At 33.7% G+C, this 19,263-nt stretch overlaps 1 protein-coding gene across 3 annotated transcripts in view; it reads left to right on the top strand.

Moving 5' to 3' along the window:
• The window catches only part of DPP10 (dipeptidyl peptidase like 10), a 1,433,428-nt gene that overhangs the window by 1,102,479 nt on the left and 311,686 nt on the right, over positions 1–19,263 (top strand). For all 3 annotated transcript variants that reach the window (XM_032250727.1, XM_032250726.1, XM_032250725.1), the window contains exon 5: positions 15,904–15,978. In XM_032250727.1, the coding sequence (XP_032106618.1) occupies positions 15,904–15,978 (75 nt within the window). The remainder of the gene's footprint in view (positions 1–15,903; positions 15,979–19,263) is intronic.

Here is a 19,263-nt window from a genome sequence, read left to right as displayed (position 1 = left end):
CCTCCCTCCTTCCTTCCTTCCTTCTTTTCTTTTCTTTTCTTTCTTTCTTTCTTTCCTTCTTTCTTTCTTTTCTTTCTTTCTTCTTCCTTTCTTTCTGCTTTCTTGCCTTTCTTTCTTTCTCTTGCTTTCTTCTTTCCTTCTTTCTTTTTCTTTCTTTTTTCCTCTTTACTTTTTTGCTGTTTCTCTTTTGTTCCTAATATAGGTTTTTACAGCTAGTAATTTCCCTGTAAGTTCTGTTTTAGCTATATATCATAAATTTTGGTATTACGTGTTATCATTTTCATTCTTCTTGAAGCATTTTTTAATTATTTCTTTGTTATGCCTTTCTTGATTAATTGGTTATTTAGGTAACTGTTGTTTAGTATTATATACTTGTGAATTTCCCAAATTACCTTCCATCGTTGATTTTTAATATAATTTTATTTGGTCAAATAACATATTTTATTATAATTTCAATACTTTCCATTCTTTAAGACTTGTTTTATGGCCTAACATATGATCTCACCTAGAGATTATTTCTTGTGAATCTCAGAAGTATGTATGTACTTTCTGCTAGCATTTTCCCTCTGTAAGACCTTTTTGCTTTATAATGTTATTTGTCTTCCATTTTATTATTGTTATTCTGCCTACTGGTTCTATCCATTGCTGAAACCAAGGTTTTGAAGTCTCTAACTATTTATTATTAAATTGTTTATTTTCTCTTTCAATTCTGTAAATTTTTGTTTCTTGTATTTTTGAGCTCTGTTATTTGCATACATATTTATAATTGTTTTATTTTTTGGATAGAATAGTTCTTTTACTATTGCATAATTTTTCTCTTTGTCTCTAGTGAGAGTTTTTGCCTTAGAATGTATTTTGTTTAATGTTAGTGAAGCCACTCTATCCTTGTTTTGTTTACCACTTTCATGGTATACCTTTTTCACCTTTTCATTTTAAACTTATTAGTGTGTTGAATTTAGAATATATCCTTTGTATACATCCTATAATTAGATCATTGAAAAAAATTACTCTATCAACCTCTACATTTTAATTCACGTGTTTATTTTCATTTTATGCAACTTATATTGACCATGTATTTAATAATATTTGTTTTGTGCATATATTATGTCATTTTTATTCCTCCATTCTTGGATTCCTCACTCCTTTTTCGTTTGATATTTTCTGCTATATCTTTTATATTTTTATTGTTTCTTTTTACTATATTTTTTGTACTTTATTTAGCCATTGCCTTGTAATTTACAACTGGCATCCTAATTTAGAATAATGTTGTGCAGATAAAATACTAACTTAATTTCAATGGTATACAAAATTCTTCCAACTTCATGTTTTTCACCCCTTTGTACTATAATTGTCATACAAGTTATATCTTTATATATTATAACCCAATCAATACAGTTTTATAATTATTGTTTTTATGCAGCTGTGTTCTAAAACAAGAAGGATAAGAAGGGAGTTACCAGCACATGTGTTTATGCTGCCTTTCATAATAACTGTGTAGATACTTTTAGGTCATTTTATTTCTTTATGTGCTTTCATGTTACTATTTATTGTCATTTTATTTCAGCCTGAAGGACTTCCTTTAGTGTTTCCTTAGAGCAGGGCTAATAGTAACAAATGCTCATAGATTTTGTTTATTTAGAAATAACAATTAATTCTTCCTTTATGAGAAAAAGTTTAGCTCAATATAGAATTGTTGACAAGTTTTTTCTTTTAATTCTTTGAAGATGTCAACCTAACTCTTTTCTGGCTTCCATAGTTTCTTATGAGAAGTCAGCTGTTATTATAATTAAGAGTTTCTAGTATGTGATGGTGAGGGTTTCTTTCTTTTGGTCTAAGTTTTGTCAATTTGACTATGAGGTATCTGTTTAAGGATATTTTTGAGCAGAAATTTTTTCAGTAGAAACTTGGAATTTTTTGAACTTTTTGAGTATATATATTACATTTTATCACATTGAGAAGTTTTGAGTCATTTTTAAAAATTTCTTTCCATACATTTTTCCTTTTCTTCTCTGTCTGTAGTCTTTATGGTTTTCCTTCTTTTTAAATATTGGCTATATCTCACTCTATACATTATTTATATGTGTCTCTTAAAATAGTAACTTTAAATTATAAATTTAATAGAACATGGTCTAGTTATAAACACAAATATTACTCTCAATGTCTTCCAGTGACATTTTGTAAAATAAGATAATGAAAACATGTATTGTAAAATATACATATTTATGCTATCTATCTGATATGAGATTCATTAGATACATGTGGTAATTAAATTTATTTTTTAATTAATTAAAATCATATAAGATTAAAAATTCCATCTTTCAGTCACACTAGCCACATTACAAGTGTTCAACAGCAAAATGAAACCAACAGCTACTACATTGGACAGCATAGACATAAAACATTTTCATCATCACAGAAAGTTCTGTTAAACGGAACTGTCACAGATGTATATGCAATAAGAAGCTTCCCCTTTTCGTCACTCAGTATTCATTTTTGAATGCAGCCATGTAAACATTTGTACCTGTCAAAAATCTCCTTCAGAGATATGTTTGTATATGTCTTCATGGATCTATACCTAAGCAATATAATATTCTACAATATATACATTTATATGTATGTATTTGTGTGTATATATGTGTCTATTTAATTTCAACAGTATATATGGTCTACATTTTTTATCTACTTAATAATGTATCTTGAAGATCTTTTTATATGAACTTTTTGAAAATGAAAAATGTAATTTCACCATAAAATGTTCTTACATGATGTACTATCACTTGTTTAAATATTTTTCTATCACATTACTTCTCCAAAACAAACATAAACAAACAGCAAAGCAGGCATATTTCAAATATATATGTAGGCTAAATATATACCAGTGTATTGGTGAGTCAAACACAGGTCACTGAAATTTATTAGATAGTATCAAATTTCCTTAATCAAAGCCACCAATAGTACATGTTACTGTCTGTTAATCCACTCTTCCTGTTGTTGGGTATTGTTGAACATTTTAATTATTTTTGATTTGGGTGATAAAAAATAGAATTTAATCCTTATGTTGATTTGCAATTATTTAATTATGAGCAAGGTTGAGAATCATCTTTTGATATACTTTTTTGGTGCTTAAATTCCTGTGCTTAAGCCTTTCATATAGGGACTTTGCAAATGACACTCATAGCAGGAACTTTTTTTAGAAATACTTTTTGCTTAGCCTTAATCTTACTGGAATTATGCATTCATTAATATTTGTAAAGTCCAGTGAAAGGATGTTCTGTGTTTCAAATCTCTTAATAAACTTTTATCTGTTTTTAACTGGTCTGAAAGAAGACGTGAATGAATGAAAAGGAAGAGAGTACAATGGGAATAGTTGTAAATATGTATAATTAACCCATGTAGTTATAAACACCTGTTTAATAAAAAGTGGAGGAATCATGTATCCCATAAGAATTGGAAATCTTATCCGTACATTTTCCTTCAGTTTTTAAAAGGAAATAAAATTAATAATGAAAAAATGAACATGCACACTGAACATCTTTTCCAGGCTTGATTCAACCTCTATTTGGACATCTAAAAACATGCAGAAAAGTTATTTATCTTAGCATTCTACACACTTCACAAAAAAATTGAGAATATTATTGAACATTTCTGAGAAAGTGGACAATAAAAGAAAAGACTTTTGGTTTTGGGTCATAAAAACACAAGTTTAGTACATGACAACTCAACTAGTAAAGGTCTGCTCAGATCCTAAGCACAGTCGAGATCAGCAGTGTTTGCAGCTGTTCTTGGAAGACAATAAAAGAGAACCTTGTTCTTACGTCAGAATTTGAGATTTGGCTCAAGACATTGAATCCGGAGGCAACGCTTGATTGTTTCTTATTGTCCTTGTTACTAAATTTGACTTTATTTTATAGGTCTTCTTTCTTTCCCCAGCTAACCAGAAAGTGCTACCAGGGATATCAATCTGAAATTATTATTTTCCTTTTTTTTGTTATTTGCCTTGGCATGGAACGATCATTTATGATATCTCTGCTTATCAAAAGAATACTGACAAATGATCAGGAAACAGCAAATCAATCCATTATTATGAGTCCCAAACATGAGGTATAGTTACACCTGTTAACATATTCAAGAAATATTCATATTCATATTCTAAGCTGAAAACCCAAGCCTTGTTATTTTTGTCCTTATATTTTTTGTGGCTTGGATCCTGTATGTATTATTACCTCATGTTAAAATTAGAGGACAGAGATATTTTAGCATACCAATATGCTAAGTTTTAAATTATAAAGACAATGAAAAGTATCAGTTAATTTAGAAAACGTTAATGTAATTAATATGCAAAAACTATTCCAAATCAACTGAAAATGAACACAAAATATAAATGGACTTTTAAAAATTATTGTTGATAAAAAATTAAAAGATGCTTGACATAATTCATACATAATTTATAACCAGGAGTATTTATCAACAATAATATAGTATTTTTCATGTATCCTATCAGCAAAGCTTAATCTTGATGTTATCATATATTGGAAAGACTGTGGAATAACAGAGCCTCTAACTCATAGGTAGCAGGAATGTCATTTATGATTTTACTTTGGGTAAAATTTGTCATTATTGTGTGATGTATAACATACACATGCCCTAGAACCTAAAAATTCCTTCCTAGGTATATACCATAAGGAAGCAATGGCATGTGTATACAGTATCAGGAAACAAGAACAGGGACGTTTATTCAGTCACAGTTGAGAACAACCACTGGTCTCCTCAGCTGTGCTTAAGAGCTATTAATGGATGTTTCTGATAAAATGATCTATATAAAACATGACTTTCAACCTTGGAGAATTAAAGTGCAAGTTGAATAAATGAAAACTCAACCTTTAAACTAATTCACTATGTAAATTATTTTCATATCTTTGGGTTTCTGGTGAATGTCTAACTCAGTTTGCTTTGATGCATATGTATGTTTGCCTATATGATGTGTAATTTAATTTTAGTTGGTCTTAAACTTTTGAAAGAGGGATCAGGCAGTCCATGATCTTATATTTCCCTTTAGGACTCAGCATTTTATTACTGATTCATGCATATTTTCGTTTAACCTGTAGCAGAGTTATTTTTATAACTATAAGATACTCTATTTTTTATGTCATTCTCATGGTTATATGATACGCCATCTTTTACATTTATTACAATATATCTATGGTTTATCTTATATTTAAATTTAACTGGAAAATTTTAATTGTCAAATCTATCATGAATAACAATATGTGAAGAGACAAAAGCTGTAATTAATCCAATTTAAGAGAGAAAAAGATAAGGATAAAGTTGATATTTCTCTTATCTATTAATTCCTGTCTGTCTTATCCACTAAATTAGGTATCTGTCTTATCTACTAGTTTATTTTATGTTGCTATAAAGGAATATCTGAGGCTGAGTAATATACATAGAAGATGTTTATTTGGCTCATGGTTCTGCAGACTGTGCAAAAAGCATGGCACTGGCATCTGTTGCTGGTGAGGACTTCAAGTGGCTTTATTCATGGTTGAAGGTGAAGGGCAGGCAGTCTGCATGTGCAAAGATAACATGGTGAGAAAGGAAGCAAGAAAAGAGAGAGGAGGTGCCAGGTTCATTTTTAACAACCAGCTTTCATGAGAACTAATAGAGCAGAAACTCACTGTAATAAAAATAGCACCAAGACATTCATGAGGACTCCTCTCCCATGACCTAAACACCTATCATTAGACTCCACCTCCAACATTCAGGATCAAATTTCAATATGAGGTTTGACGGAGTCAAACATCCAAACTATAGCAATATCAAATATGATATCATTGAGATATGATATCATTGAGGAATATATAAGAATATATGAAATCTGGCACAAGTAAATATCTTTTTATTTGTTAACCTATGTTTTCTCTTGTTCTTGGAATTTTAATTATAATGCTAAATTAATGATGTTATATAAACTTTAAATGAGCCTTTGAACTATCAGCTCTCAAGAAGATTTAGTCTTTGCACTATTTTTGTTTGTTTGTTTCTATCTCATAAAAAAAATTAAAAAAATAATTCAACCATGGTAAAAAATTTTTTTTTACTTAAATCAATATTGGACATTATAGTTTCCTTTTTTTTTTTTTTTTTAGACAGAGTCACACTCTGTCACCAGGCACCAGGCTGGAGTGCAGTGGCACAATCTCAGCTCACTGCAACCTCCACTTCCCGGGTTCAAGCAATTCTACTGCCTCAGCCTCCCGAGTAGCTGGGACTACAGGAGCATGCCACCACGCCCAGCTAATTTTTGTATTTTTAGTAGAGGCAGGGTTTCACCATGTTGGCCAGGATGGTCTCAATCTCTTGACCTCGTGATCCACCCGCTTCGGCCTCCCAAAGTGCTGGGATTACAGGTTTGAGCCACTGCACCTGGCCAGTTTCCCTCTTTTTATAAATATGGAAATTGCAAAGCTTTTGGAACCCATCATTTTTCTTACACCAGAAATAAAATCATTACTGAGATACTTAAAATGTGCATATTATATTTTTAAATAACTATATTATTTATGTTTATAAAATTATCCTCAGTTAAATGTGCCTGATGGGATATCACAATAAGAATGAATTTAAGTATATTTCTGTTGGACAGCTCCAGCCTACTTACTTATTTTATAAGTATCATATTACACACATTATAGAAGGCCATGGTGAGGAAAACTCATCCTGAAATTCTAATGTCAAATTTTTAGGATTTCCTTAGCTTTTATATGCTATATTCTTTAATGTAGCTGTGCTTGAAAGTAATGGCACCATTTAAGACAAAAATATACTTGATATATGATGGTTATAAAGCACTAAGACAATGTGAAGAATCATTAGACTAGCACAAACTGAACTTCAAATAAATAATTTGCATAAATATGTAAGTTTTAATATTCCTTTTTTTTTTCATCAGCCCATAGCTTTTCCAATTTATTAAAATCTTGGGTGGAGAAATATTGGCATTCTTCTCAAAGTCACCTTTTCTGCCCTATCTTTTTAAGTTATTAATAGATTTCAGTAACCATTACTTTCCACTCTCGGTGAAAAATAAAAATTACTTTTTAAATGTTTTAGTGTATGGCCTGTGATATAAATGAATAGGATGTTATTTTGGCTGTTTACATTTATTAAGCAATAAAAATACATGTGTGTCAGTGTATATGGATTAGGAGGTATTGATTAAATAGTCATAAAAATTACCTACTTATGGCATTTTCTACTTTGGATTGTTTTATTGAATACTCCAGTATCAACAAAATTCATGATAATAAGAAAATATATGTAGAGAGAGACCATCTATTATGTTTACAAAATATGGATATTGCAGGTGTCAGGAAACAGATATAATTTAAGCACTATCATAATTAATTGGTTAGCTAAGAAAAGAGAACATGAAAAAATACACAGTAAAAAAAATTGATTTTAACATTTCCTGCATATATACCCAGTTATAGCTACAGAGAAGAATCAAGACTTTGTTTACAGCTAAATGATAAAAACCTATTTGCTTCTTCTCTGTTCTTGAAGCCAGACAGTGAGAGAGAGCTTGTCTTTTGGATCATACTATGAACTGCTGCTTTCTTTCCAGCTCCTCTTGATTTTCTTTTCCTTCTTTTCAACTATACAATAACTTTTCTCCCTCTTTTCCTCCATTTATGGTCAACTGGCTTTCTGAAAACCTTCCCCATGCTCAAACTAGGTAATTTGGTCATTTTTATAGACTGCACTATGAAAGAGGCATATTCATAATATGTACTTAATTACGTGTTTCAAAATTAATATTTTTCTAAAAGAAGAGATGGTTTTTCGAAATGTTTTTGTTGGGTATCAGTTAACAAATAATGAGATCGAGTACTGGGGGAAGTTATACTCTAAATAAGTTAATCATAAAGGATATGTGTGTGTATGTTCAGGGAGCTTGTTTGGCTGGAGGTTGAGGGAGTAGGGAAAATACCATAGGATCCAAGAAGACTTACATTTTTGTCTCCATCATTCACCGTCTGTTAAAAATATACCCATCTACACTCTTAGAATTATTCAGCCAAAGCTCCTGGACCATGATATTTTATTTTGTAAATAGAGATGTCTTTAGATATTTTTATTACCAGCTTACTCCAAGGTCTAGAACAATGTACATCCCTACTGCACAGTTCCTACTATTCTGCCATTTCTCAATGTTAAGGCAACCAAGCCCTTGTTATGAGTATGTGTTAATTTTAACTGCATCTCTCATTCTCCCTTTGCTCGGTTCTTTCTCAGCCTCAAGTCATACAAATGAATATTTTATATATTCTGGCACTTCTGACATTTAAGTTTGTGTTTAATGATTTCTAGCTATGATCTTTAATATCTGTCATCTTGGAATACCATCATTATCTCATTTCTACCTCTAGTTATAATGTTTCTGACAAAAGTGAATCATTGTAATGGAGCCTCTTACTAGGGACATTATTGTGGCAATAAAAGATGTAAATTGCAGTTCCAAACAACCTAGAAGTGCAATCACGAAGCAGTGATCAATTGTTAGATGAACTGCACATGTAGTTATATACACGTGAGGTCAGATGAATCACTTGAGCTAAGAAGGACAGGGAAGGCTTAAAGGAGGAGGATTAGAATAATATTTCAGGGAACACACAATTTGAATAAGGAAAAGGGAAAGGTGAAGGTAATATAGCAAGTAGAGGAAGTTGAACAAAGGTACAAGAGAAAGAAAACATGTACATTTAAAGAATACAAGCGGTGGTACGCAGTGCCCATAACTGCATGATTACTGGCCCATCCAGATAGAACATGTCATTTGGGGAACTTGTTCCTTTTCTTTAGAGGGGATGAATTTACGTTGAACATAAGCTTTCATTTAGTACTCCATGTAAATGATTAAAGATGAGGCTTTCTGGCATCTGTCTTTAACTCCAGACTTTTATCCACAAATCCTGTGCACTTCCTATCAGATCTCCTACAGGAGCTATAACAATAATGTATATAAAATTTGAATGTCTAAAACTTTCCTCAAAATATGCCTGTTTTTTTTTCCAAAGTGAGAATGTTGCAAAAGCAACGTTCACCCAATGATAAACACTTGAAAGCCTGGAGTTATTCTGTATAATTTCTTCCTTCTCCATCTTCAAATCTAATCCTTAATATATATATTTTTGTATTTTATTCACAACCTCCCTGAATGCGTCCCTTTCACTCTTTGCCTCGGCTTCTTCCTTAACTTTCTAAGATTGCTTTCTTGGATTGTCATTAGCCTCTTACCAAGCTCTCATGAAATCAAAACGTCGTCAAATCTAACTAGTTTTCCACCCAATTGCCAAGGTAATAGGTCTAAATTCAAACCTGATTTTGCTGCTTTCTTCACTTTCAGTTTTACCACTTGTGGAAACAGTGACAAGCTCTGGCATATTCATGTTGGCAGAATACATGCTTTATATGTAATAGCAGTAATCGATGGAATCATCCCTCAACTTCCCAGTAATTGTCTATAAGCCACTTGTGCATTTTTTGAAGGTTATGCTCATATTGTAGGCTGTAATTGCATTTAACTCAAAAACACTAAAAGATAAATTTTCGTGTATATTACCACCAAATCCACCAAATATATGTAAAGGAGACAATTCTGCTTTTTAAACCTCATAGCATTGTCTCCTTTCTCCTCACCCATCCTTATAGCAATTATTACTGTACCAAAAATTGCCAAGCTTATAGGCTCCAGACAGTATTTGGCTGCCAAGTATATTTAAAAGGATTGAATTATAATTTTAAAATTATGAGATCATAAGGTAAATGTTGATTTCTAACTTTTTTTGAAAAACAATTGAAAACTAAAAACACTGTGTATTTTTCGACAAGGCAGTATGTATCTGGAGCTGTGGAGATACTGAGCTCTTTTAAACAGGCAGTCTGACTACTCCATCTATCTTAGTTTCTTACTCAGATAGCTTCATTCTTACTCTGCATACGCTTGGTTTAAAGCATTCATGTTTTGGACACTTGCTCTAACATTGACTAAAGAGGTTCATGGCACTTGGTTATCCTGATCAATATGGAGTGGAAAACTTCCCAGTGAGTTTGGTTTCCTAACTCTGTAGCACTTTCAGTGTTTCCTTTCCCATGGTGCTTGTTGTACAGTGCCTGTTCAACACATAAGATTTGCTGGAATGGAATGATACATACAAAAGAAGTACCACAAAATATTCTTAAGCTGCCTGAAAGCATGCATTGTGTATTTTTTTCTCTACTTGATCAAGTGCCTTGTCTTTCTTGCTTAATTCATCTAGTTAATCACATGCGTATTTGCTGTACTCTTTATGATACCTTGCCTGCCTTCAACAGAATGTACATAAATGGCAGGATTCATGCATTTATATACCCTTTGTTGAATGTCAAAAACTGCATAGGCAGGCATCATTGCTGAGTAATGGCAATGAACACATGGAAATGATTTCTGCATCCTTTCATTTCAATGGTAATTAAGTTGTTAAATATGTAAGTACTGTAATAGCATTATTGGCAGTAATTAACTTTCCTAAACCAAAATTTGAAGCCATATCAAGTTGAAATTCAACCAGAACTATTAATGTCTACAGTTAGAATCAGTGTTGACCAAGGTGTCTCCTGTGGCTGCTAGAAAGAATTAATCCCCCAAATGCAACAAATGATAACATTAAGGGCATAAACCAAGAGGGAGTGACCTAAGATTTCCAACATCTCCTGGGCTCTTGGCTAAGCTGCCAAGGTGTGTTTCTTATTCGTGTATCATCAGTAAGTTTCTCTGTCACACCAGTGACCTGCCCACAACTCTTTAATTTCAGAGAAGGTTCAGCAGCTTGGGCCCCTGAAAAGATATTTGGAAAGTTTCCCAGTGTGTGTGCTGCATAAGCTTGAGGCAGTAGAGTGATAATTAATAAAGTGCCAGACTAGATAATTGTAGGAAATGTAAAAGATACTAAAATGTTACCGGAGGCACAGACGCACCTGTGAAAGCGTGAAGTTAATTTGTGTAAGGAACATCACATGAGGGTGGTTGAGGACAAGGGAGGTGTGATTTCCTTTAAATTAATTCAGATTTTAGACAGAGAAGCTCTATAAAAAACAAAAAACAAAACAAAACCTTTTTGCTAGTGAGATAATGCAAGGCTTATGAAAAGAGGCCCTCCTGGATTGTCTTGTTATGTATGCCTCTCTCTGACCTTGAGAAAGGTGTAACAACTGCAATATTGGAATTTTCTAATCCCTGTAGGACAAGCATGATGACATTGCCTTACCAACTTCTACATAACAGCATACCATTTGATACTGTTATTTTAAACATTTCTTTAAGAACAATACACCTCAGGCTGGGTGCGGTGGCTTATACCTATAATCCCAACATTTTGGGAGGCCGAGGCAAGTGGATCACCTGAGGTCAGGAGTTCAAGACCAGCCTGGCCAACATGGAGAAACCCCGTCTCTACTAAAAATATACAATTAGCTGTGCATGGTGGTGCATGTCAATAATCCTAGCTACTCAGGAAACTGAGGCAGGAGAATTGCTTGAACCCAGAAGGCGGAGATTGCCATGAGCCATGAGTGTGCCATTGCACTCCAGCCTAGGCAACAAGAGTGAAAACTCTGTTTCAAAAAAAATAAAATAAAATAAGAACAATACACCTTCTGATACTATAATGTTGGGAGAGATGCCTTTGTGTTTTCAGTGTTACCCTAAATTCCCCATAGGTTAATTTCTATCAAATTTCAATATACAATAAAGTAATGTGACAAAGAATGAGGCTGTATTACAGTACTTACTGCCCTGAAGCCTATTTAAGATTGTTGATAACTGCAAAGTTCCTAGCAATTTACTGATCACATGATAGATGACTAATCAATCGTAGCTGCTAATGTTGTTATTTTCATGGTTATTTAAATGGAATTTTTAAACAATGAAAAACAAAATTCTTGACATGAATTATTGCCAGTGAACACTCTCATCTTCTTCTAAAATGCCTTATATGTAGATTGTACAAGATAGGTGTCAATCCCCAAATCTTATCATTGCCATATGATGATGTCTCCCTGACCATTCCATTCTCTTACATATCTGGCTCAGGAATTAACAAGCTAGGTCATTCCAAGAATACTCTGATGCCAACTGAGTGCTCTACAATTAAGTTCAATTCTGAGACTACCAGGAATTAGCTTGGATCCCACAGTTAAGTAGCTCAATTCCCCTGATCTGTCCTCACCTCAGATACCAGCTGCCAGGTACTGGTCCCAATGGTACTGAATTATGTCCAACCTCGTTACAAATGTGAGGGTTCTCATTACCCCTTTTCAGGCTAGAGAATTTCTCAGAGTGACTCAGAGAGCTCAGACAAGAGCTATACTTATGAGTAGCAGTTTATTGTAAAGGGTACAAATGAACAGCTAGATGAAGAAATGTACAGGGTGTTATCTGAAGGGGTCTCCAGCACAGAAGCCTCTTCCTCTTTGGAACTGGTGTACATCACCCTACCAGTGCATCCATGTTTACCAACCAGGAAGTTCCCTCAACCCTCATCATTCAGAATTTCTTAACAAGGTTTCATTATTTAGGCATGAGTTACTGGACCACTGGCCAGTGGCTTGAACTCAAATCTCCAGCTCTTCTCCTACTTAGGTCTTAGAGTAGGGCTGAAATTTCTAAACTTGCAATCACATGCTTGATGTAATCTGATGACCAGCTTAATACTGAGACTGTAAGCTAACCCCTCCCCTCACAAAGAGTCGACTGATGTTGCAGAAATTGGATAACTTGGAAAGAAATTTGCTATGAATAACAAAAGACATTTCTTCACTCAGGAAATTTCAAGCGTTTTTGGAGCTCTGTGCTGAGAATCAGAGACAAAGACCAACTATATCTTTTATTATACCACCCAAACTTTCCAAATACTGATTAGTCTGAGTTTCTTTTTTTTCCCCCATTTATTTATTTTATTGCATTTTAGGTTTTGGGGTACATGTGAAGAACAGGCAATATTGTTGCATAGGTACACACGTGGCAGTGTGATTTGCTGCCTTCCTCCCCATCACCTATATCTGGCATCTCTCCCCTTGCTATCTCTCCCCTACTGCCTACCCCCCAGTGTCCCTCCCCTATTTCCCCCCAACTGACCCCAGTGCATAGTCCTCCCCTCCCTGTGTCCATGTGTTCTCATTGTTCAACACCCGCCTATGAGTGAGAACATGCGGTGTTTGATCTGCTCTTCTATCAGTTTGCTGAGAATGATGGTTTCCAGGTTCATCCATGTCCCTACAAAGGGCACAAACTCATCGTTTTTGATGGCTGCATAATATTCCATGGTGTATATGTGCCACATTTTCCCTATCCAGTCTATCGTCGATGGGCATTTGGGTTGGTTCCAGCTCTTTGCTATTGTAAACAGTGCTGCAATGAACATTCGTGTGCACGTGTCCTTACAGTAGGACGATTTATAATCCTTTGGATATATACCCAGTAATGGGATTGCTGGGTCAAATGGAATTTCTATGTCTAGGTCCTTGAGGAATCGCCACACTGTCTTCCACAACGGTTGAACTAATTTACACTCACACCAACAGTGCAAAAGTGTTCCTATTTCTCCACATCCTCTCCAGCATCTGTCGTCTCCAGATTTTTTAATGATCGCCATTCTAACTGGCGTGATGTGGTATCTCAATGTACTTTTGATTTGCATTTCTCTGATGACGAGTGATGATGAGCATTTTTTCATATGTTTGTTGGCCTCATGTATGTCTTCTTTTGTAAAGTGTCTGTTTATATCCTTTTCCCACTTTTGAATGGGATTCTTAGTTTTTTTTCTTGTAAATCTGTTTTAGTTCTTTGTAAATTCTCAATATCAGCCCATTGTCAGATGAGTAAACTGCAAAAGTTTTTTCCCATTCTGTTGGTTGCCAATTCACTCTAATGACTGTTTCTTTTCTCGTGCAGAAGCTGTGGAGTTTGATTAGGTTCCATTTGTCTATTTTGGCTTTTGTTGTCAATTCTTTTGGTGTTTTTGCAACAGCACATCAAAAAGCTTATCCATGATGATCAAGTAGGCTTCATCCCGGGGATGCAAGGCTGGTTCAACATACGCAAGTCTATAAACATAATTCACCACATAAACAGAACCAAAGACAAAAACCACATGATTATCTCAATTGATGCAGAGAAGGCCTTTGACAAAATTCAACAGTCCTTTATGCTAAAAACCCTCAATCAGCTAGGTACTGACAGAACGTATCTCAAAATAATAAAGCTATTTATGACAAACCAACAGCCAATATCATACTGAATGGACAAAAACTGGAAGCATTCCCCTTGAAATGTGGCACTAGACAAGGATGCCCTCTCTCACCACTCCTACTCAATATAGTACTAGAAGTTCTAGCCATAGCAATCAGGCAAGAAAAAGAAATAAAGGGCATTCAAATAGGAAAGGAGGAAATCAAATTGTCTCTATTGCATCATACTACCAGACTTCAAACTATACTACAAGGCTACAGTAATCAAAACAGCATGGTACTGGTACCAAAACAGAGATATAGACCAATGCAACAGAACAGAGGTCTCGGAGGCAACACAACATATCTACAACCATCTGATCTTTGACAAACCAGACAAAAACAAGCAATGGGGAAAGGATTCCCTGTTCAATAAATGGTGTTGGGAAAGCTGGCTAGCCACGTGCAGAAATCAGAGACTGGACCTCTTCCTGACACCTTACACTAAAATTAACACCAGATGGATTAAAGGCTTAAACATAAGACCTAACACCATAAAAACCCTAGAAGAAAATCTAGGCAAAACCATTCAGGACATAGGTGTAGGCAAGGACTTCATGACCAAAACACCAAAAGCATTGACAACAAAAGCCAAAATAGTCTGAGTTTCTTATCCTATCCATTGTGTTTTGAAGTCCCTATGTAAAACAAACAAACAAAACAAAACAAAGAAACTCTGGCTTCACACTTTTTGGAACTTTATAGAGAGCTGTCTTATGAAAACTATACTACCATAAGGTAGTATAAACAAATGTTTATGCATGTATTTCTCCGCAAATACCATGCAAAGTATCTATTTTGCTTAACATTTTATATAATTCATTTTGTGGTTTTTTGTTTATATTTTGGAGATTTTTGATACATCAACTCAATGTGCTTGCCCTTTCTTTAGATATGAATTAAACAAATATCTCTATTTCAAATGAAATATTTTCTCTACATTGATTGTATTTATGTTTCATTGTGTAGTTTAAATTCCTCTATCATCAAATTTGTTCAATTTTTCTATTATAGGCTCAAGATTAGTCAAGCACAGTGCAATAGTTTTTGTTTGACATAAAATGCAATGTTACGTATTTGTGTTTTAATCTGTTTCACCCTGGGTATTTCCTTTAAAAAGAGTCTGTCTTGAATGTTAGTATCTTCTTTAAATATAAACATTCAACCACTAAGAATACAAAAATAGTGACGGACAATTATTACAAACAGAATGTCAATACTTCTTTTCCTTTTCATTAATCTAGCATGCAAATATAAAAGCATTTTGGTTACGTAGGAATTTCAGTGGGCCTTTGAATTTTTTAAGTAACAAAAATTTTAGCATTCTTTAAGAGCTAACATATAGAAAAATATATTAGCAAATGCTGTCTTACTGAAATGTCTAATATGTCCTGTTTGAGCTTTTATATTCATCTGATACTCATACATACATACATGCAAATATATATACAATATAAAAGATATGTGAATGCCATTTTGTAGTGCTATGAGAATTTTTTTTTTTTTACATTTATACTCCAAATTCATGTTAAAAAGCTTTTAAAGATAACTGTTTGTTTGTTTTTTTTCTTTGTCTAGGTAACCTTCAAAGCATCAAGACATTCAGTTTCACCAGATTTAAAATATGTCCTTCTGGCATATGACGTCAAACAGGTAAAGGAATGATCTTTGAGAATAGTTTTCTTTGTGATGCATTGAGGTGACAATTCATAATTTTGCTCAGCTATAACTCACCTAAGCAAAATCTGGCATATCCAGTAACTACAGGAGTACAGTAATGACTACTTTGCATGAAAGATGTTTGAAGATAATGTCCAAATGTCTTTCATAGCTGGCTATCAAATAATTGGGCCATGTGCCTGTGCTGACCCAAGTCCATCTCTTGGCAAGGGAGAATGTGGCAGAGTTTAGCAAATCCAACAAATGCGGGCTTGTGAAAGTTTCAGGATAAGCCTTACTATATACTTGAGAGTTTCATGTGCATACAGATCAGAGACTTTTCTAGTCGCTGTGTCTTGAGCTTCAAATGTGTATATTGGGAAGGAAGCTGCTGAAAAAATTGATTCAGATTGTGGTCAATGGATTCTTTAGCGGTATTTGAATGTCAGTTTGGGGTTACAGAAAATTTTGCAAATGAGGAAAGCCAATAAATTAATTCTGAACAAATAAAACGTTCCAATTGAAATTAATGTTTCCTTATTCCATGTGAGCCCTAAAACACAATTAGAGCTATATGTATAGTTGTTGAGTATTTTGTACTTAGATATCATTTGCACAGTTAAAAAGTAAAGTAAATGTTGGAAAGGCAAGTCAGCAGATTAGTATCTGTAAAGTATAAATGATTGGAAATCATTCAAGGAAGTTTATGAGCTTCAAGACGAACAATAAAAATTTATAGACTTGAGGCAGGAAGTCTCAGATAATGCTTTTAAAGCCTTTTGAACACATGGAATTTCACAGTTCTAAATAACTGCTATTTGATGGTTTTAGTCTTTTGGAATATACATGTGCTGTATTTTTTACATTATATTTTTTGACTAAAAGTAAGTAATTTATGCTGTAAAAGATGGGGATTTTAGTCAAAGGCATCTTTTCATATTGTAGATATTGGCATGTTTCCTTATATTTTGCTTTGGGTTATCTTTATTCATTTGGATTTTGTAAATCATATGTTATAGTAAGAAAAATACTTGAATTTTATAAACAAAAATATTATACTAGAAAGTTTTTAACATAACATTGTTTATCTAAGTAATTTAAGCTTGAAATGTCTGATATATTAAACTGATCATGAACCTTAAAAAATCAGGTTTGGGGAGTTATTGTAATGAAGACTGAATCTGGCAGTAGGACACATAGGTCAAAGGAAGAGAAGAGAGAACCCAGAAATAGGCCCTCACAAGTATGCCTAATAGATTCTTGGCAAAGGTGCACAAACAATTTAATGCAGGACAGCCTTTTCAATGACTAGTGCCAGAACAATGAGATATCCATAGGCAAAAAATAAAAACAAAAAGCCTACAAAAAACAAAAGCATCATATTGGCTTAAGTCACACACCTTATACAAACTCAGAATGGATCATGCTTTTAAATGTAAAGTGTAAATCAATAAAACTTTTAGAAAAACATCTTTGGGGTTTAAGGCTAGGGCAAGAGTGTTTGTTTATTTTTTTGTTTGTTTCTGAAACAGAGTCTAGCACTGTCACTTAGGCTGGAGTGCAATGGCGTGACCTCAGCTCGCTGCAACCTCTGCCTCCTGGGTTCAAGCAATTCTCCTACCTCAGTCTCCCAAGTAGCTGGGATTACAGGTGCCCGCCGCCATGCGTGGCCCATTTTTTGTGGTTTTAGTAGAGACAGAGTTTTACTACGTTGATCTGACTGGTCTTGAACTCCTGACCTCATGATCTGCCCACCACGGCCTCTCAAAGTGCTGGGATTACAGGCGAGAGCCATCATGCCCAGCCAAGATTTCTAAAAATGCATACCAAAAACACATTTCATAGCAGGATAAATTATTGCTCTATGATAGACCCTGTTTTGGGGCTAAAAATACAAGTTACAGTCTAGAAGAAAATATTTGAAATTCCCATGTTTGACAAAGGACCAACAATCAAATATAAAGAATTCTTTAAACTGAACAGTTAAAAACTATAGCAAAAACACAACTATGTAATCAGAAAATAGGCCCAGACATGAAGAAACATTTCACTGAAGATTTACAGATGGCAAATAAGTACATGATAATATTTTAACATTTTTAGCCAAGTAAACGCAAATTGAAACTACAATAGAATATCACTACAAATTTATCAGAATGGTTGTCTTTTTTTTTTTTTTTTTTTTTTTTTTAAAGTGACAGTTCCAAATGGTGGCAAGCATGCAGAGGAATGAGATCTTTCATATATTGCTGTTGGAATGTATAATGGTATAGCTACTTAGGAAGATATTTTTATAGTTTCCCTAAAAACTAAGCATATACCACCATCTGACCCAACAATTAAATTTCCCTAGGCAAGTGCTTCAGGGCATTTATTCCAGATAAATAAAAAATAACATTCACACAAAAACCTGTATGAGAATATTTGCCACAGCTTTATGTTTATAATAGTCAAAAACTGAGACAGTCCAGATGTTCTTCAAAGGGTGAATGGCTAGACAAACTGTGGTATATTCATATCTTGAAATAAATTTTCAGCAATAAAAAGGAATGGGCTTTTGATATAGACAGCAACCTGAATAAATCTTCAGAATTATGCCAGGTGAAAAAGAAAGTCCCAAAATATGACTGTTTTTATGATTTCATCTACATAAGAGTCTCAAAATGACAAAATTAAAGAAATGGAGAAGAGATTAGTAGTTTCTAGGAGAAAAGAAGGAAAATGAGAGCAGCTTTTTTAATTTTATGGAACAAGTTCAAAATTACGCCAAGTGAAAAAAAAAAAAAAAACAGTTCCAAAATATGATTGTTTGTCTGATTTCATCTACATAACATTCTCAAAATGATAAAATTAAAATTAAAGAAATGGAGAAGAGACTAGTAGTTTCCAGGAGAAAAGGAGGGAAATGGGAGTAGCTTTTTAAAAATTTTATGGAACAACAGGATCTTTGTGGAGATGGAAGTTCTCTCTATTTTGATTATATAAATGCCAATATCCTGGTTGTTTTCTTGAGCTATAATTTTGTAAAATAGCACCAGTGAGGAAAACTGGGTGAAGAATTATGTGATCTCTCAGTATTACTTATTACAATAGCATGTGAAAATAATTATGTTAAAATAAAATACTTTAACTTATAAAATCTGTAATTTTTTGAAAATCCTAAAATAAGGCAAAAGTGCTTTGTTTTTCTGTTTTTGTTTTTTTTTGAGACAGAGTTTCACTCTTCTTGCCCAGGCTGGAGTGCAATGCATAATCTCAGCTCACTGCAACCTCCACCTC

The sequence above is a fragment of the Sapajus apella genome, unplaced genomic scaffold (assembly GCF_009761245.1).
Source record: "Sapajus apella isolate SASKATOON/1434 unplaced genomic scaffold, GSC_monkey_1.0 scaffold72, whole genome shotgun sequence".
In the NCBI taxonomy this organism is placed as follows: Eukaryota; Metazoa; Chordata; class Mammalia; order Primates; family Cebidae; genus Sapajus; species Sapajus apella.
This window is presented reverse-complemented; position numbering and strand designations above follow the sequence as displayed.